Source organism: Rhinolophus sinicus, chromosome 16 (assembly GCF_057876585.1).
Source record: "Rhinolophus sinicus isolate RSI-liver-muscle chromosome 16, RSI-T2T, whole genome shotgun sequence".
NCBI lineage: Eukaryota > Metazoa > Chordata > Mammalia > Chiroptera > Rhinolophidae > Rhinolophus > Rhinolophus sinicus.
The window spans coordinates 104,218,657-104,240,000 of NC_142516.1; the positions used below are offsets into that span (position 1 = coordinate 104,218,657).

The window sequence follows — 21,344 nt, forward strand, 5'->3', positions numbered from 1 at the left end:
GATCGGTGTACCTGTTTGTCATAAACCTAATGGAAAGAAACCCGACTTAAAAACAATGGTAAAAATACATATAATTTTGTTAAGTGTAAATGTTCAGTCTGAATGACTTTGCTTATTATTATTTAGTTTTGAAATGCAGAGAACACCACAAAAAAATAACCCTGATGAAGAGCTGAATGTGATTCTTCAACAGACTCCAGTTAGGTATGAATTGTCTTACTTTTGAATGTCATTATAATTGTTAATTCACTGTGTTATAGGGCTTTGGGTTCTTTTTTATTTGTTTCATTATATATTTCTATATACATGCCAGAAATGTACATTGAGTGCTCTTTGCATTCCAGGTATTTTGCTAGTTGCTAAGGATATGATTATTAGATCTAGTTTTCTCTATCATTAAGGAATATAACCTAGAATGAGGTGCGTTCTATTTCGGTAAATAGAAAAAAAAAGTATCACCATTTGGTCTGCATACAGCCTAGAGGGATTAGAACTATTTTTATGTCCTTTTTCTCACTTACTTCCCACATCCAATCTGTTAATAAGTCTTGTTGAATTTTTCTCCTAAATATTTACTGAGTCCATCTACTGTTCTCCATTTCTACTCTCTCCACCCTTGTCTGAAATATCTTTCTCTTTCTCTTAGATTTTTTGCAGTAGGCTACTAACTGATCTCGCTGCTTGACTTTCATCTGTTTCTTTCTCCCCACCACTATCTCTATTCTTCAGAAAGCCCCCAGAATAATATTCTAGAAATGTAGTCAGGTCATGTTCACCCTGCTGTTAAACGTTTTGATTGCTTCCCATTCAATTGAAATACAATGCAAATTTCTTAGTAGTGCCTACAAGACCTTATATGATCTACTCATAGCTTCTGTTGCCTCACCAACCTCATCTTGTTTTCCCGTTCATTATGTGCTAGTCAGATTCCTGAACTCTCCAAGCTCTTCTTTTGTACTTGAGGACCTTCGCACTTGTTTTTCGCTCTTCTTGAAACTTCCCTCTCTTCTTTCCATGCATCACCAATTGCTGCTCTTCTGTTAGGTTCAGCACAAATACTACTTTTTTTAAAGATTTATATCTCTCTGAAATATTTTATTTCTCATAGCATCTTCATAAATTTCTTCACAGTGTGTCACAATTTGTAATTATAAAATCATTTGTGTGTTTGCTTGTTTTTGCCAAATCCATAATGGTCTTTAAGTTGTATACCACATGGACCGTGACTTACTGTTCACCATTTAATAATTAGGACTGAGGATAATATGTGGTACATAATAGGCAATCAGTAATATTTTTCAAATGACTATGTATACAAATAAATATACATGTTTTATAAGTAGAGTAATAAACCTAAGACAAGTTAATGAGATGGCACAGAAGGGATTTTATGAAGTGGTGTATGAACTGAATATTGTCACAGGAGACTGGCATTTTAGTGGGTGGGAATAGCATGTACAAAGGCATGAAAGTAGGAAACAACACAATGTGTCTAGGGAACTGTTAGCAGCTCTGTATTAGATTATGAAGGGCCTTGTATTGCCACACGCTTAAGTTTTGTCTTTAGCTTGTGCACAATATAGCCTGTTGATATAAATGAGTGTTAAGCAGGGGTAATGATAAAATAAGACATGATTTTTGAAAGATTACATGATAGTAGTTTGTGAAGGGATGGAGGAGAGCATGGTGAAAAATAGAGAGACCTGTCATATGTCACAATGGTTCTTAACCAGGGGTACACATTAAAATAACCTGAGCAGTTTTTTTCAAAGTACATATGCCCAGACCTTATTACCATAGACATAGTGAGTAAGAATCTCTGGACTGCTATATTGCAGTAATTCAGTTGAGAGATGCTAAAGATGTGAACTAAGAGTTAGGCAGTGGGAAGGAAGGAGCAAGAAAAGGTTTGGCAAATGTTTGATGAATTCATATTTAGAATATTATTCTTAAAGCATTTATGGATATGAAGAAGATGTGAGGTAAGTAATAGGATATAAAGATCGTATAGATTTGGGAATGATCAGGGAGAGTTAAAACCATCAAAATACACCAACTTGCTTGAAGTGAGGGCGTATAATGACAAGAATGGATAGCTAAGGGCTGAACCCTAAAGAATGCTGGCATTTAATTTAACTACATAAAAGTTAGATTAAAGAGAATGAGAGGTGTGATTGGAAGCTCAAAGAGTGAAGGCAAAAAAGCCAAAGGAGGGGAGGAAGTTTCAACAAAGAGAAAGTGTTTAAGAGTGTCAAATGCTTCAAGGAAGTCAAGTATAAGAACAAATGAGAAAGAGAGATTTGGTCAAGATGGGGGAGTAGGTAAACAATGTGCTCACTCCTCTCACGACCACATCAAAATTACAACTGAAATACAGAACAACCATCATTGAGAATCACCTGAAATCCTGTTGAACCAAAGCCCTACAACTAAGGACATACAGAAAAACTACCTTGAGACTGGTAGAAGGGGTGGAGTCACAGAATGAGCTAGATCCACACCCAGTTGTGACCTTTAAAAATCAGGAGAATATGTCAGTTGCAGGGGTCCCCCTGGAGGAGCAGGGGGTCCCAGCCCCACACTAGGCTCCCCAGCCCAAGGTTCTAGTGCTGGGGAGAGAAGTCCCCATAACTTCTGGCTGTGAAAACCAGCGAAGATTGTGGCTGAGTAAGACGAAGGCAGCTGCATTACCAGGCGCTCCTCTTAAAGAGCCTGTGCATGGACTTACTGATGGACTCATTGGCTCTGAGCTCCAGTGTTGGGGCAACAGCTTGAAAGGCACCAGGGATTTATGGGGAGGAACTGAATTGTCTGGCTGCAGGACGACGGCTGGAGGGGCACCTTTCTCCCAGATGGAGGAGCTGGTAGAAGCCATTGTATCTTTGTAGAACCCTCCCCGCTCCCAGTGTGCAGACACAGGGAGATGCCATATCTGAGTCTCCATCAACATGGCTAACACTGTTCCTTTGCTTTGATTCTCTGAGACCCAGCCCCACCCAACTTTCAGGCCTCTGCCCCCACCCCCCAAGTTGCTTCCAGTGGCTTTTCCATATAAATGGCTTGTCTTGGCTCATGCTGCAGACCTTTCTAAAATCCACAAAGGTTCACAAAACCCAAACAAGCAGCATCTGGCCTTGGCATGTCCCATACCTCTGGTTGAGCAGCCCTGAGTGCAGCACCAGCGACAGCCAGCATCAGTTTGCATTTTGGCCTCTCAAGGTACCTTCATGCCCAGTGCGAGCAGTAGCCATCTGTGGATTGCTTTGTGGCTCATGCCAGGTGGCCCTGGGCAGGTCACAGACTGCAGCTGAACTTGGACTGTGGTGGGGTCCCTCCCAGAAGGCTCATAGGCTGGCATGCCTGGTGGTCAGCTTCAGACGCAGCCACCTACAGGAACAACACACTCAGAGTGCAGACTGGGCAGGCACCAGAGCCCTGCTAGAGCAAATCCTGCTCTGTAGGGTCAGCCCCTGCACTACAGCTCCTCCACTGTAGTCACAACCAGTTCTCGCAACCAATCAGCCCAAGGGTCAGTCCCTTCCATTGGTATGCAGACAGCAACCAAGGCTCAACTACAACAGAAGTGCACACACAATCCACACAAAGGACACACCTGGATTACCCAGCTCAGGTGACCAAGAAGACTGTGCCACTGAGCTCTACAGAACACTTACTAAGGCCATGCTACTAAAAAGAGACATAACAGCCCTACCTAATACATAGAAACAAACACAGGGAGGCAGCCATAATGGGGAGACAAAGAAACATGTTCCAAATAAAAGAGCAGAGCAAGGCTCCAGAAAAAGAACTAAACAAAATGGAGACAAGCAGTCTATCCCATGCAGAGTTCCAAACACTGGTTATAAGGATGATCAATAATCTCAGGGAGAACTTCAATAAAGAGATAGGAAACATGAAAATGGAGGGAGAAAACAAAAAAGAAACAGAATACAATAACAAAGAATATAGTAGAGGGAATCAACAGTAGATTAGATGAAGCAGAGAACTGAATCAGCAATTTAGAAGATAAGGTAGCATTAAACACCCAACCAGAACAGCAGAAAGAAAAAAGAATCCAAAAAAAAAAAAAAAGAATTTAAGGGGCCTCTGGGACACCACTAAACATATCAACATTGGCTTCATAGGGGTACCAGAAAGAGAAGAGAAAGAGCAAGGAGTTGAAAACCTATTTGAAGGGGTGGTTGGTTAGCTCAGTTGGTTAGAGTGCGGTGCTCTTAACAACAAAGTTGCTGGTTCGATCCCCACATGGGCCACTGTGAGCTGCAACTAGATTGAAACACTACTTGACTTGGAGCTGATGGGTCCTGGAAAAACACACTTAAATAAAAGTTTAAAGAAAAAAAACACCACCACCAACAACAAAACCTATTTGAAGAAGTAATGACAAAAAGCTTCCCTAACCTGGTGAAGGAGATATATGAGCCCAGGAAGTGCAGAGAGTCCCAAACAAGATGAACCCAAAGAGGCCCACACCAAGACACATCATAATTAAAATGCCAACAGGTAAAGACAAAGAGAGAATCTTAAAAGCATCAAGAGAAAAGCAGTTCCTTACCTACAAGAGAGGTCCCATAAAACTGTCAGCTGATTTCTGCAACTTTGCAGGCCAGAAGGGACTGACAGGAAATATTCAAAGTGGTGAAAGGCAAGGACCTACAAACAAGATTACACAGCAAAGCTATCATTTAGAATCGAAGGACAGATAAAGAGCTTCCCAGATAAGAAAAAGCTAAAGGAGTTCATCAGCACCAAACCAGAATTACAAGAAATTCTAAAGGGACTTTTTTAAGAGAAGAATTAAATATATATATGTCAAAATATGAATAATAAAATGGCAATAAATACATAACTATCAATAGTTGCTTTCATAGTAAATGGATTAAATGCTCCAATTAAAAGACAGTGTGGCTGAGTGGATAAGAAAACAAAACCCTTACATATGCTGCCTAGAAGAGACTCACTTCAGATTGAAAGACACACACAGACTGAAAGTAAAGGAATAGAAAAAGATATTTCATGAAATGGAAACAAAAAAGCTATGGCAGCAGTACTGATATCAGACAAAATAAACTTTAAAATAAAGGCTATAACAAGACAAAGTAAGACCCAGTAATCCCACTTCTGGATATTTATTTGAAGAAATGCAAAACGCTACTTTGAGGGGACATGTGCATCTCTATGTTCATTACAGCATTGTTTACAGTGGCCAAGATGTGGAGGCAGCCTGGGTGTCCATCAAAGGATGAATGGATAAAGAGGAGATGGTACATACCATATTTCTCCAAAAATAAGACTTAACTGGACCATCAGCTCTAATGTGTCTTTTGGAGCAAAAATTAATATAAGACCGGTATTACATTATACCCAGTCTTATATTAAAATAAGCCCTGGTCTTATATTAATTTTTGCTCTAAAAGCCGCATTAGAGCTGATGGTCTGGCTAGATCTTATTTTGGGGTAAATGGTATATACAATGGAATATTGCTCAGCCATGGAAGGGAGTGGATTCTTGCCATCTGTAGCAGCATGGATGGACCTGAAGAGTATTTTGCTGAGTGCAGTGTCAGACAGCGAAAGACAGATGCAGTGTGATTTTGCTTATATATGGAATTTAAAGAACAAAATAAACAACCAAAAGAGAAACAAACAAAAAAGAGCAAATGAGAAAGATCGTTGGTTTAGCAATGGGTCATTTTTGGCTTTAGTCATTGTGATTTAAGTAGATTAGTTAAGTTATAGAAGCAATGTACAAGTTATAGAAGCAATACATTTGAAAAGTGAGAAAGTGTAGATATCAGTTTAGAGAGGCTTGACTGAGAGCACTGAACCTGGTGTACTAAATAATATTTAAGGACCCTTTCAGGCATAAATATTCTACAGTTCTTTGCATCATTAAGTAGTGCCTACAGTAGCAGTATACTTACTGCTACTCCAAAATTGGAACATTAATATTTAATATACCCCCCACATCCATAATATTATAGAATTAAAGAGATCTTAAGAGATTGAGTCAATTTTATGCTTTAACAATGGTGACTTCTAAAATTGTATATGCTTTCTTCTTGAAAGTCTCTGTAAAGGAGAGTCGCTTGGTTCCTTGAGTTACTAAATAACTCAGTCTTCATTTTAAATTTTTTAGTATTTAATTATAGTGGTGTTTTCTTAAAAGATTACTATTTTGATGACAGTTTATGTTTTCTCCTTAAAATGTCTTTAGTTTGACCAATTAATGTTTTATTGTTTTATTGATATATAAAGTTTTAGCAGTAAATAAGTATATCAGTTCTTTAATTATAAACTCACTGATTATGAGTCCATCCTTTCTTAAATATTCAAATAAAATGTGATTCCTAAACAATAGTACACTAAGGGTTTTGTAGTTTTATTTCAGAGAACTTCTTAAAGATAAATTGGAGACAGTGAGTTTGAACATACTTTTAACTTGTGTAATAAATACACCTCATTTTTTCTTTTTTTCCTTCATTGCTTAACGCTCCTTCCTATTTTTTTTTCCTCTAGGACTGTTATGAATACTATCCAACAATTAATGATGATCTTAAATTCAGCAAGCGATCAACCATCAGAAAATCTGATTTCCTATTTTAATGTAAGCCGCGTGTGAAACATTATTTATTGTAATATCTTGCCAAAGAAATGAGAAATTAGAAGTTAAAATACTGAGTAATTTTTAAAATACCCACTTCCCAACCAACATATAATTGTCTCTCTTCTTGCTTTTTTAAACCCTCCAAATTAGATATTATTAGTAGTATTGTTTTTTTTTAGACAGTGTTACTTTTAGATTTCCTCATGTTTACTATTTACCTTGCTCAGCATTTTTTCTTGCAATTTAGACCTCATTTCCGAGATTTTTTTTTTTTCCTACTGCAGACACATTCTAAGACTTGTGTGCTGTTTTTTTCAGGAAGATAGAATTACTGATTTTATAGAATTGAAACTTTGAATGATGCTGTTCACATTTTAAAGAAAATTACTAATCTATATTTTGGAAAGAGTATTTTTTAATGTATAATATTTTGAATGTATTTCATTTATAAATATTATAAAACAAAGTCAATCTTTGGTTATAGCTGAAAAGAATCTGGTTTGTGATATATTTTAATAGACTACAATACGAATTAGAGTATTTTAATACATCTTAATATACATTTTAATAATCATCTTGTAATGTATTTTAATTATTAAAGTTGTATAGCCCCACCTCATATGATACATATATTGAAATTTCTTTTGTAACCATTTCTTTATCTTGTGTTTCTGAAAACATAGCTAAATTATTTAGCTAATTCAAACTTTTTGTAAGCACAGATTTAAGTTAGGAAATCATACCATGCTCAAATCTTAATTTTACTTTTATCATTTGATTTTTTTCGGAGTAACATACATTTCAATATAACTCTTAATTGAAGATAATTTCTAAGAATATATGGTGTTCTTTTTTTGTTAATTGTTTCATTTTTTATTAAGGTATACTTGACATGTAACATTATGTTAGATTCAAGTATACAACATAATGATTTCACATTTGTACGTACTGCAAAATGATCACTATAATAAATATAGTTAACATCTGTTACCATACTTTGTTACAATTTTTATTTTTCTTGAGATAGGGACTTTTAAGATTACTCTCTTAGCAACTTTCAAATATGCAATGCAATGTTGTTAACTATAGTCACATGCTGTACATTATATCTCCGTGACTTACTAATTTTATAACTAGAAGTTTGTACCTTTAACTTCCTTCACCCATTTTGCCCACCCCCTGCCTCTGGCAACCACCTATTTCTTCTCTGTATCTATAAGCTTATTGTTTTGTTTTTTATTTTATTTTTTTTTAGATTCCGCATATAGTAAGATCATAAAGTATTTGTCTTTCTCTGTTTGAGTTATTTCACTTAGCATAACGTCCTTAAAGTCCATGCATGTTGTTGCAAAGGCAAAATATCCTTCTTTTTATGGCTCAGTAATATTCCACTATGTGTGTATGTGTGTGTATATAATCGTATGTATATGTGTATTTACAGAGGGTGCCAAAACATGTATACACATTTTAAGAAAGGAAAAAACTGTGTTAAAATTCTGATACTTCATACATACTGATTAAAAAAAGATGAATACAAGTCATGTTTGACTTCTGCAATTATAAGAGGTGCTCAAAGTGGTTACCATCAGAGTAATTTTAATATTGTTTTTTTTTCTTTAAATTAAAGTTTATTAGGGCGACGATTGGTAGTAAAGTTACACAGATTTCAGGTACACAATTCTGTGATATATTATCTATCTCTCACATTGTGTATTTACCACCCAGAGTCAGTTCTCTTTCCTTCACCATATATTAGACCCCGTTTACCCTCTTCTAGAGCCGCGCTCCCCCCCTTATCCCCTGGTAACCCTGAAACTATTGTCAATCCCTATGAGTTTTTGTTCTTTCAATTGTTTGTCTTGTTCTTTTGTTGTTTTCAATTTATATACCACATATCAGTGAAATCATACAGTTCTCTACTTTTCCTGTCTGACTTATTTCGCTTAGCATTATAATCTCAAGAGCCATCCATGTTGTCACAAATGGTACTATTTAATCTTTTCTTACCACCAAATAGTATTCCATTGTGTATATATACCACAACTTCTTTATGCATGCATCTATCGAAGGACATTTTGGTTGTTTCCATGTCTTGGCCACTGTAAATAAAGCTGCAGTGAACATTACAGCACACTTGTCTTTATGGATAAGTGTTTTCAGATTTTTTGGGTATATACCCAGGAGAGGGATTGCTGGGTCATATGGTAATTCTGTTCGTAATTTTTTGATGAACCTCCACACTGCCTTCCATAGCGGCTGCACCAGTCTGCATTCCCACCAACAGTGTACGAGGGTTCCTTTTTCTCCACAGCCTCTCCAACACTTGTTACTATTTGTCTTGTTGATGATAGCCATCCTAACCTGGTGAGGTGATATCTCATTGTGGTTTTGATTTGCATTTCTCTGATGATTAGTGATGTTGAGCATTTTTTCTTAAGTCTATTTGCCATTTGTATGTCCTCTTTGGAGAAATGTCTCTTCAGGTCCTCTGCCCGTTTTTCAATTGGTTTGTTCGTTTTGTTGTTTTTAAGTTCCTTGTATATTTTGCATATTAGCCCCTTATTGGAGGTACTGTTTGCAAAAATCTTCTTCCATTCAGTTGATTGCCTCTTTATTTTGTCAATGGTTTCTTTTGCTGTGCAGAAGCTTTTAAGTTTGCTATAGTCTCATTTGTTTATTTTAGCTTTTACTTCCCTTGCCTTTGGAGTCAAATTCATAAAATGTTCTTTGCACCCAAGGTCCATAAGTTTAGTACCTATGTTTTCTTCTATGTAGTTTATTGTTTCAGGTCTTATGCTTAAGTCTTTGATCCATTTTGAGTTAATTTTGGTACATGGTGACAGATAGCAGTCCAGTTTCATTCTTTTGCATGTGGCTTTCCAATTCTGCCAGCACCATTTATTAAAGAGGCTGTCTTTTCTCCATTGTATGTTATTTGCTTCTTTGTCAAAAAGTGTGTGTCCATATTTGTGTGGTTTTATTTCTGGGTTCTCAATTCTGTTCCATTAGTCTGTGCGTCTGTTTGTCTGCCAATACCATGCTGTTTTGATTATTGTAGCCCTGTAGTACAAGCCAAAGTCAGGAAGTGTGATACCTCCAGTATTGTTCTTTTTTCTTAGGATTACTTTGGCTATTTGGGGTCTTTTGTGGTTCCATACAAATCTGATGATTTTTTGTTCTATTTCTTTAAAAAATGCCATTGGGGTTTTGATGGGGATTGCATTAAATCTGTATATTACTTTGGGTAATATGGCCATTTTAACTGTGTTGATTCTTCCAATCCATGAGCACGGAAAGTCTTTCCATTTCTTTGTGTTTTCTTCAGTTTCTTTTAAAAATGTCTTAGTTTTCAGTATATAAGTCTTTCACATCTTTGGTTAAGTTTATTCCTAAGTATTTTATTCTTTTTGTTGTAATTGCAAAAGGAATTGTTTCTTTTAATATTTTTGTGTGAGATTTCATTGTTAGTATATAGGAATGCAATGGACTTTTGTACATTGATTTTGTAGCCTACCACATTACTGTATTCATTTATTGTTTCTAATAGCTTTTTGGTGGAGTCTTTAGGGTTTTCTATATATAGCATCATGTCATCTGCAAAGAGGGACAATTTAATTTCTTTATTCCCAATTTGGATGCCTTTTGTTTCTTTCTCTTGCCTGATTGCTCTGGCGAGGACTTCCACTACTATGTTGAAAAGCAGAGGTGATAGGGGACAGCCCTGTCATGTGTCTGAATGTAGAGCAAAGGGCTTCAGTTTATCACTGTTAATTATGATATAAGCTGAGGGTTTGTCATATGGCCTTTATTATGTTAAAGTATTTTCCTTCTATACCTGTTTTATTAAGTGTCTTAATCATAAATGGATGTTGTATCTTCTCAAATGCTTTTTCTGCATCAATTGATGTAATCATATGATTTTTGTCCTTTATTTTGTTTATGTGATGTATCACATTGATGTATTTGCGTATGTTGAACCATCCTTGTGCCCCTGGGATGAACCCCACTTGGTCGTGATGGATAATCTTTTTAATGCATTGTTGTATTCGATTTGCTAGAGTTTTGTTTAGGATTTTTGCATCTGTATTCATCAGAGATATTGGTCTGTAGTTTTCTTCTTTTGTGTTATCCTTACTAGGATTTGGTATCAGGGTAATGTTGGCCCCATAAAATGAGTTAGGAATATTGTCTCTTATTCAATTTTTTGGAAGAGTTTGAGTAGGCCAGGTATTAGATCCTCTTTGAAGTCTTGATAGAATTCACTACTGAACCCATCTGGTCCCGGACTTTTGCTTTTGGGAAGGTTTCCAATGACTGATTCAATTTCCTTACTGATGATCGGTCTATTTGGATTTTCCAATTCTTCATGGTTCAGCCTAGGAAGGCTATATGTTTCTAAGAACTTGTCCATTTCTTCTAGGTTATTGAATTTCATGGCATATAGTCATTGATAGTATTCTTGGATGATCCTTTGTATTTTTGTGGCATCCATAATAACTTCCCCTCTTTCATTTCTGATTTTGTTTATTAGTGTCTTTTCTCTTTTTATCTTCGTGAGTCTAGCCAAGGGTTTGTCAATTTTACTAATCTTTTCAAAGAATCAGCTCTTTGTCACATTTACTTTTCTATTGTCTTTTTGTTCTCTATTTCACTTACTTTTACTCTGATTTTTATTTCCTTTCTTCTGCTGACCTTGGGTTTCATTTGTTCTTTTTCTAGTTCCTTAAGTTATAACGTGAGGTTATTTGTTTGTGATTTTTCTTGTGTCTTGAGATAGGCCTGTAATGATATAAATTTCCCTCTTAAAACTGCTTTCCCTGCATCCGAAAAATTTTGGTAGGATGTATTTTCATTCTCATTTGTTTCTATGTATCTTTTGATCTCTCCTCTTATTACTCCCTGAGCTGGTTGTTCTTTAAAAGTATGTTGTTTAATCTCCACGTATTTGTGGTTTTTCCTGTTTTCTTTTTGCTGTTGATATCCAATTTCAAAGCCTTGTGATCAGAGAATATGCTTGGTATGATTTCAATCTTCTTAAATTTGCTGAGGCTGATTTTATGTCCCAATATATGGTCTATCCTTGAGAATGTTCCATGTACACTAGAAAAAATGTATAGTCTGGTGTTCTAGGATGAAGTGCTCTATAAATGTCAATTATGTCCATTTCATCTAATGTGTCATTTAGGGCTCCTATTTCTTTATTTATTTTCTGTTTAGATGATCTAGCCATAGCTATCAATGATGTATTTAGGTCCCCTAGTATAATTGTGTTTTGGTCAATTTCTTCCTTTAGTTCTGTTAGTAGCTGCTTGGTATATTTTGGTGCTCCCTGATTGGGGGCATAAATATTGATGACTGTTATGTCTTCTTGTTGTATAGTCCCCTTTATCATTATGAAATGTCCATCTTTGTCTGTTGTTACCTGTTAGTCTGTTTCATCGATATCAGTATGGCTACACCTGATTTTCTCTGGATACCATTTGCTTGGAGTGTCAATTTCCATCCTTTCACTTTGAGTCTATGTTTGTTCTTGTAGCTGAGATGCGTCTCTTGGAGGCAGCTTATGGTTGGGTTTAGTTTTTTGATCCAATCTGCTACTCTGTGCCTTTTTGTTGGTGAGTTCAGTCCATTTACAGTTAGGGTGATTATCGACATGTGAGGATTTCCTATCATTCCATCTTTAGTTTTCTGGTAAAACTGTGTGTCCATTGTTTCTTTGCCTTTTTTGCTGTTGTCTGTTATTTCTGTGAGGTGGTATTCTATGATTTTCCCTCTGTTTCTTCTTTTATTACAGTATATATTTCAGTTCTGGATTTTTTTTGAGTTGTTACCATTAAATTTATGTAAAAGAAAGTTTGATATTTACAGTATTCCGTTTTCTTCAGCATGCTTACTTTCTCCATTCCCATATTCTTGTTCAGGCCTTTACTCTCCCCCCTTTTGTGTTTTGGTTGCCACAAATTATTCCTATTGATGCTGGTTGAATAGACTCCTTAAGTATTTCTTGTAGTGTAGGTCGTATGTTAGAAAAATCCCTCAGCTTCTGTATATCTGGAAAGGTCTTTATTCCTCCTTCATAGCTAAAGGATATCTTTGCTGGATATATTATTCTTGGCTCATAATTTCTCTCTTTCAATAGTTTGAATACTTGGTTCCACTCCCTCCTGGCTTGTAGAGTTTCTGCTGAAAAATCTGATGATAATCTAATGGGCTTTCCTTTGTAGGTTACCGTCTTCTTTTCACTGGCTGCCTTGAGGATTCTTTCTTTGTCGTTGATTTTAGACAGCTTCAATACACTGTGCCTTGGAGAAGGCCTGTTGGGGTTGAGGTAATTAGGTGTTCTATTTGCTTCTTGGATTCGAGGATCCAGGTCTTTCCACAAGTTTGGGAAGTTCTCAACTATTTGTTTGAATACACTCTGTGTTCCCTTCTCTCTTTCTTCTCTTTCTGGTATGCCCATTATTCTTATATTCCTCTTTCAGATGGAGTCAGAAAGTTCTTGTAGAGTTCTTTCATTTCTTTTAAGTCTCAATTCTCTCTTCTTCCATCTGAATAATCTCCAGGTTTCTATCTTTGATGTCACTGATTCTTTCCTCCATCTGGTCAACTCTACTACCTAAGCTGGCTATTTCATTCTACATTTCTTTTATTGAGTTCTTAATCTCCAGAAATACTGTTTGTTTCTTTTTTAAAATTTCAATCTCGTTGGGAAAATGTTCATTTTGTTCTTTGATTATGTTTCTGAGTTTATTAAACTGCCTGTCTGTGTTTTCTTGCATCCCGTTTAGTTTTTTAAGAACTGCAATCTTGAATTCTCTGTCATTTAAGTCACATATTTCCATATCTTTGTTCCTTTTCTGGAGACTTTTCATTTTCTTCCTGAGCTGTCTTGTTGCCTTTGTTATTCATGGCATATAATGATTTACTATTTCTCTTCCTAGGCATCTATAGGAGTGAGTTCTGTAACAGGTTGATAGAAAGAGGTCTTTGTTTTGTTTTCCAGTAGGTATTGGTAGAATGTTTTATTTTTTCTCTGACTGCAGCCTTTTATTCTCTCTCACACTGTAGTGTTATGTTTTCTCTGCAGTATTCTGGCTTCTCCACAATGGGGGAATTCCCTGGAAGGTGGGCTTCCCCTCTGTGAACAGTTCCCCTGGGTCATATGGTGCTGCCTCTGTGGAGGGATGTGGAGAGCTTCTGAAGTTCCAGAGCTCTTCATGCACCAGATTCAGAGCCCATGTTTTTCAGCAACTCTGTTTACTATCTGTCCCCAGATAGGTGTGAACAGGAGTGGAGTGGGTTGTGAGAGGTGGCCCAGAGCAATGGCGGCGACCACCACCACAGCCAGTCCTGCTTCCAAAGCTCCCTCCCCTTTGCTGGAACTAGCTGGGCTGCGAATCAGTGTCTGCGGACCACAGTTCTCAGAACTGCAAATATTGTGTTGTTCTGACACTGCTACTATTCCACTTCTAGCACTGGGCGGGTGGGGGCAGGGCGAGCTCTGGGAGGGGAGGAAGGGGGCGGCTAGTCTCAGTGCCTAAGGCTTCCGTTCTCTGCTTGGCAGTGAGGGCTTAAACCACCGTTTTCAGCCTTCTTCCCTCAGTCTTTTCTCTGAGATCTCTGCCTTGAGCGTTGGGTTCAGCTGTGTTATATGCTGCCCCCTCAGCCCTGTGGGCCATAAACGGACCCCTAGCAGTCTGAGTTCTTCCCTCTCCTGCAGCTGCGGTAGTTCCAGGATGCAGCGCGAGCTGGGAGCACTGAGCTAGGTCTGCGTCCTGCGCCTGCGCGGCTCCGTCTCCATACTCCTCCCTTCCATCCTCACCCATTCATGCACTTTGCCCATCTTCAGATGATTTCGGTAGTGAGCCTCTTCGTGTTGCCTGTCTGCTGTGCAGGGAGTCCTTCATGGAGTTATAGTTGTTCAATTTTTTGTAAATTCCAGGGGAGATTTCAAGAGGCTCACCTCACTCTGCCATTTGTATCCATATTGGTTTTTTTTCCATTCTTAAAATATGTATACCTTTTTTTTGGCACCCTCTGTGTTTAAGTGTGCGTTTAAGTGAGTATATACATTCACACACACCCATATACACACACACCAATTTTGCTTTATTCATTTATCCATTGATGGACACTTAGGTTGTTTGCATATCTTGACTGCTATAAATAATGCTGCAGTGAACATGGGGGTGCATATATCTTTTTGAGACAGTGTTTTGTGTTCTTCAGATAAATACCTAGAAGTGGAATTGCTGGATCATAATATGGCAGTTCTATTTTTAATTTTTTGAGGAATTTCCATACTGTTCTTTGTAGTGGGAGCACCGATTTACAATCCCATTAACAGTGCACAAGGGTTCCCTTTCCTCCATGTCCTCACCAACACTTGTTATTTCTTCTCTTTTTAATAATGGCCATTTTAAAAGATGTGAGGTGATATCTCATTGTGGTTCTGCTTTGCATTTCTCTAATGATTAGTGATGTGGACCTTTATTTCATGAAACAGCTGTATGTTCTTTTTGGAAAAGTGTCTGTTCAGATCTTCTGCTCATTTTTAAACTTGATCCTTTTTTTTTTTTTGGAATTGAGTTTTATGAGTTCTTTATATATTTTTGGCATTAATCCCTTGTTAGATGTATGATTTGCAAATATTTTCTCCTATTACTAGGTTGCCTTTTCATTTTATTCATTTTTCATGTTCTTTTTTTTTTTTTTTTTGGCTGTACAGAAGCCTTTTAGTTTGATGTAGTCCCACTTTTTTCATTTTTGCTTTCATTGCCTTTTCTTTTGGTGTCAGATTCAGAATATCTCCAATAGTGATATCAAGGAGCTTACCACCTATGTTTTCTTCAAGGAGTTTTATGGTGTCTTACATTCAAGTGTTTAATACATTTTGAGTTGACTTTTGAGTATGGTGTAAGATAGTGGTCAAGTTTTACTCTTTTGTATGTGGCTGTCCAGTTTTCTCTGCACTACCTATTGAAGAGACTTTCCTTTCTCCATTCTGAATTCTTGGCTTCTTGCCACAAGTCAGTTGATGACGTGTGGGTTTAGTTCTCTGGGGTCTCTATTCTGTTCCATTGATCTATATGTCTGTTTCTATGCCAGTAACTTGCTGTTTTGATTACAATAGCTTTATAATATAGTTTGAAATCAGGAAGTGTGATGCCTCCAGCCTTGTTCTTCTTTCTCAAGACTGCTTTGGCTATTTGGGTTATTTTGTGGTTCATACAAATTTTAGGATTGTTTATTCTATGTTTATGAAAAATGCCATTGAAATTATCATAAGGATTGCACTGAACCTGTAGATTGCTTTGGATAGTATGAACATTTTAACACTATTAATTCTTTCAATCCATGAGCATTGAATATCTTTCCTTTTATTTGTGTTTTCAGTTTCTTTAATCAGTGTCACAGTTTTCAGTGTACAGGACTTTCACCTACTTGTTTAAATTTTTTCCTCTGTATTTTATTCTTTGTGATGCATTTGTAAATGGGGCCAGTTTCTTAATTTTTCTTTCTTACAGTTTTTTATTAGCGTATTGAAACACAACTGACTTTTATATATTGATTTTGTATCCTGCAACATTACTGAATTTGTTCTCACAGTTTTTTTGTGGACTCTTTTGGGTTTTCTATATATAATAATATCATATCATCTGCAAATAGTGGCAGTTTTTATTTTTCCTCTTCAATCTGTATGCCTTTTATTTCTTTTTTTTATTACCTTATTGCTCGGGCTGGTACTTTCAGTCCTTATCTTATTTTTGATCTTAGAGGAAAAGCTTTCAGCCTTTTACCATTGAGTAAGATGATGCTGACTATGGTCCTTCCATGTATAGCCTTTAGTATGTTGAGATACATTCCCTCAGTACCTGCTCTGTTGAGAATTATTATCATAAGTGGATGTTGAATTTTATTAAATGTTTTTTCTGCATCTGTTGAGATGATTATATGATTTGTATCCTTCGTTTTGTTAATGTGATGTATTACATTGACTGATTTATGAATGTTGAACCATCCTTGCATCCCTGGAATAAATCCCACATGATCGTGGTGTATGATTCTTTTAATGTGTTGTTGAATCTGGTTTGCTAATACGTTGTCAAGGATTTTTGCATAAGTGTTCATCAGGAATGATGGCCTGTAATTTTCTTTTCTTCTGGCATCCTTGTCTGGTTTTGGTATATGGTAATTCTGGCCTCATAAAATGGCTTTTGGAAGAGTTCACTCTTCTACTTTTTTAGAAGAGTTTGAGAAGGGTTGGTATTAATTCTCCTTTGAATGTTTGGTAGAATTCACCAGTAAAGCCAAATGGTCTTGGACTTTTGTTTGTTGGGAGATTTTTGATCTCTGATTTACTTTCCTTACTAGTAGTGGGTCTATTTTACCATGATTCCATCTTAGAAGTTGGTTTGTTTCTAGGAATTTAATCATTTCCTCTAGGTTGTCGAATATGTTGGTATATCATTGTTCATAGTAATCTCTTATGGTCCTGTGTCTTTCTGTGTTCTGTTGTAATGTTCATGAGGTTCCTTTTTGATGGACAAAAGAGCTAACAAATCTATTCCCTAACCTTTTTGCAGAAAATTTAGATAATAGTTTTTCAGTTGTACTCTTGAATTTTTTTGTCACTACAATTTGAAAATGAAATTCTATATGTTCATATTTTTTAGAAGTTGTGTTTACTTATTATTGTAGAAATGTTTTCACAGTATAAACATTTGAAAGTGAAAAATCATATAGACAATATGTTAATTTTGATTAAACAATATTCTCCATATTGATTTTTGTTTTTCCTTGTTAAAGAACTGTACAGTGAATCCGAAGGAAAGTATCCTGAAGAGAGTGAAGGATATTGGATATATCTTTAAAGAGAAATTTGCTAAAGCTGTGGGACAGGGATGTATAGAAATTGGGTCACAGGTAACTTGAGTTCATTTTGATTACTGCCACTATATTTCAAATGTATGCATCTGTCCAAAATGTGTAACTACTATTATGGTATTTGTCCAATAGTATAAAATACTGGCAGATACTCTATGCTATGCTGCCTGTCCGTGTATGCTGCTATTTATGAAAAACTTTATGGGAAAATGTCCCTCACTCCATTATAAAACAGAAATTAAACATGTAGAAAATTTTAGAAAAATCAAGTAAGAAAAAAGTTAAAATCTTTGATACTGTTAAATTTTTGTTGAATATGCTCTGACTTCTACACTTAGTAATATTCACGTATGCATATACTTATATGAATGGGATCATATTATACATGTCATTTATCAATAATACTATTTTTACTATTACTATTATTATTTCAGAAAATCTGAAACTAATTTATTGGTAAGAGTATGGGCTCTGGATTAGAACCGTCTGGTTCTACCGTTATAATCAGTCATTTAAATTCTCTGCGATTCAGGTTTTTATATTTGTTTTGCTTTGTTGTGTGGCATTAATGAGGTAATATAATATAAAATATGTTTGAAACTGTATTCTGCTATACGCATTTATTTCGGTGTTGTGAGGTTATGTTTGATGCCATGAGTATTTTAAACAATTGTACTTAGAAGTTCATTTTGTTTGTATACAAAATTTGTGCTCATAATTTGAAATGAAGGAATATGGTTTGTGTGTGAGCATGTATGTATCTGCATGTGTGTATCTCTCAAATTTGGTTATTCTTCAAACTCTAATGGGAACTAATTATTGGTTAAAACTTTTTGCTGCTAAGATCAGTTGAATCTGATTTTTGCCTTTGCCAGTTTTATGGACAGAGACTGTTTTTTGAACCCTAGACAGCTATCTTGAAAATACATGTCGTAGGTCACAAAAACATTACATTAATATGTAAAATAGTACCATGTATATTATACACACACACACACATATAATATAAAGTAGTATATATGTGATATATATAATAATTTTATACATATTTATATATTTATATATTATAAAATTATATATGATGTAGACATGAATGGAGGAAAACAAAGTGTGGGACCTCCCCTCTTCATAATTTTTGGGGAATGTCATTTTATACGGAAGCTTTGAGTTTAGACAAGCTAACATTTGTGATTTCTTGAGCTATGTTCCTAATAAGGTTCTGAAATGTATTTCAGGAGAAAACTTTTTAAAAATTAATTATTGTGATTTTCTGAAATAGTAGAATCTAATTCTTTTTCTTTGTTTGTAGCGATACAAACTTGGAGTTCGATTGTATTACCGAGTAATGGAATCCATGCTTAAATCAGTAAGTTACAAAGAAAATAATAGAAAACAAATTTAATGTTGATATAAAAAAGATTTTAGTTAAACATTATTTCGTATCTGTTTCAGGAAGAAGAACGATTATCCATTCAAAATTTTAGGTAAATTTTTTAGTTTTAGGAAAACAATTTCTTTGTATAGAAGTAAATGTTTCAAGAATAATTGTTTTTTTCTTTTCGTTTAGCAAACTCCTGAATGACAACATCTTTCATATGTCTTTGTTGGCATGCGCTCTTGAGGTTGTAATGGCTACATATAGCAGTAAGTTAAATTTTAGTAAATAAACATTTTAGTTTAACTTAAAGTTAAAAAGAAACTTATCTAAGGTGTGGTGTGTTTTTTTTTGGGGGGGTGGAGTTAAGAAGAATTACATATTTTAGATCAGTATATACTGAAGAACGTAATTGGTCACCATAAACTATTTAACTGGCTTACTATCTGAATTATTTCAGGTCATCTTGGAAGTAGTATTTCACTAGGCTCTTATTCTGGGCTATACCGAATCCAGGCAGTGTACCTGTTGAAACCCCGTCAAAGATTTATGAGATTTTAAAATCCAAAGGAGTGAGTACTAAGGAGTAGCATCCACTCATATGGAAACACTGCTCTAGACTCTAAGATCATGTGACCAGAGGTTGGAGCCAGAATCCACCAGCTAAACATAAAAGAAGCCACTGAGAGTGATTTTTAAATCCAATTTTAAACATGTATTATTTTGCAAATAATGTTGCAAATGTTAAATACTTCTGTTTGCAAAAGAAGATTTATCTAATGATACAAATATACAATGAAAGAGAAACTTAAATTAGTAAACAAATATGAAAAACTGAATCCTCATTAATAACTAAGAAATGCACGTTTAAAAGAATTAACCATTTTCTAATCAGTGAAATTAGCAAAATCTTAAAGAATCCTTCCCTCCCCCAACCAAGGATTAAAGAGACAGTTAAAATGGGTACTAATGCATTGCTGGTTAGATATTAAACCTGTCTCTGATGGAAGTTTGGGTTATTTAAACCTTTGACAATTTGATATAAGCTATGAACCCTCTGTCAAGGAAAAACATGCATACATACACTCAAAATTTTGAAACCTATTTCCTAGGAGTCTGTAGGCTCCAGAACAAAAAATTCTGCTCTAAATATATTTTTTGTTTAGTGTTTCTACTATGTTTTACTTTTTGTTTGATAAAACCTTCCAACCGAAAAATACATAGTTCATTTCATACCTAAGTTACATTTTTTCTTTCATTTTTAGGAAGTACATCTCAGAATCTTGATACTGGAACAGATTTGTCCTTCCCATGGATTCTGAATGTACTTAATTTAAAAGCCTTTGATTTTTACAAAGTGATTGAAAGTTTTATCAAAGCAGAAGCCAACTTGACCAGAGATATGATAAAACATTTAGAACGATGTGAACATCGAATCATGGAATCCCTTGCATGGCTCTCAGTAAGTAACTAGCTAAAATAATTAAAGATATTTATATGCATATGGCTAACAGTTATCTGTTAGTGGGAGGTATGAGTTAAAATTTGCCTCAAGAGCAAATACGCAGTTTCATGAATAATGTGTTTTCGGTGTACAGCCCAAGAATCAAGTGGAATATTAGAATGGAGTTTTCTTTTATTTGAGCTCCCCAGACCATCTGACATAGTGATTTATTTAGGAAAAGCTTTTCTTAAAGCATGGCACTTTAAAAGAAAGCTGAATTCTTTATAAAATATTTTGCTCATTTGCTTAAAATAGAGGTATTGTATTTGAAAATGTAAATGTCTGCTTTTAAATTCTAACAAAACGATAAAATTTTTGAGATTATCCTAACTTAGATGATTTTAAATAGTGTAGTTTTTTTAGTTCAATTTAGTTGGATTATATATATATATTTTTTTTTCCCCTGCTGTTAGATAGTCCAAAAAACTGCACTATTGTTCAATTACAGTTAATGTTTATAGCATTACAGATAGGGCACAAATCATATTTTCTAGGTATCCTATTTATAGTATACAAGCAAGCTATTGATAAGACTTTTGTTTTAGTAAAGGTGGCATTTTCTGTGTAGTAATAGAAAAATATTTGTTTGAAGTTCTTTTATTAAGTTCTTTAAATCCGTGTAGTTGAGTAAAACTGTGAATTTGTTGATTAATATAGGGTTGGTTTTTTTAAAAACTGTGTGGCATGCTAAGTATATATCTTTTATTTACCTGTATGCCAGTATATAGAAATGGCAGTGAAAAAAATTAAGACTTTTAATTACATTAGAATCCTAATTTGGACATGTAACCTTAATTTTAATTTACTGATGTTTTAAAAACTTAATGGCTAAGAGATAACTTATTTCTTAGAGTTTTCTTGTATTGTCATATAGACAGAGTGGATAGAAAGGGAGAGAAGTAGGAGAAGTTGATAGAAAAACGTTCCATTGCTATTATTGAACTTAATTA

General features: G+C 35.2%; 1 protein-coding gene across 3 annotated transcripts in view; it reads left to right on the top strand.

The window, feature by feature from the left end:
- RB1 (RB transcriptional corepressor 1) overlaps positions 1-21,344 on the top strand; it is a 157,110-nt gene that overhangs the window by 61,013 nt on the left and 74,753 nt on the right. For 2 of the 3 annotated variants that reach the window (XM_074329955.2, XM_019748050.3), the window contains exons 11-17: positions 127-204; positions 6,541-6,628; positions 17,438-17,554; positions 18,825-18,881; positions 18,968-18,999; positions 19,083-19,159; positions 20,156-20,352. In XM_074329955.2, the coding sequence (XP_074186056.2) occupies positions 127-204; positions 6,541-6,628; positions 17,438-17,554; positions 18,825-18,881; positions 18,968-18,999; positions 19,083-19,159; positions 20,156-20,352 (646 nt within the window). The remainder of the gene's footprint in view (positions 1-126; positions 205-6,540; positions 6,629-17,437; positions 17,555-18,824; positions 18,882-18,967; positions 19,000-19,082; positions 19,160-20,155; positions 20,353-21,344) is intronic. The other variant, XM_019748051.3, reaches the window with a different exon arrangement.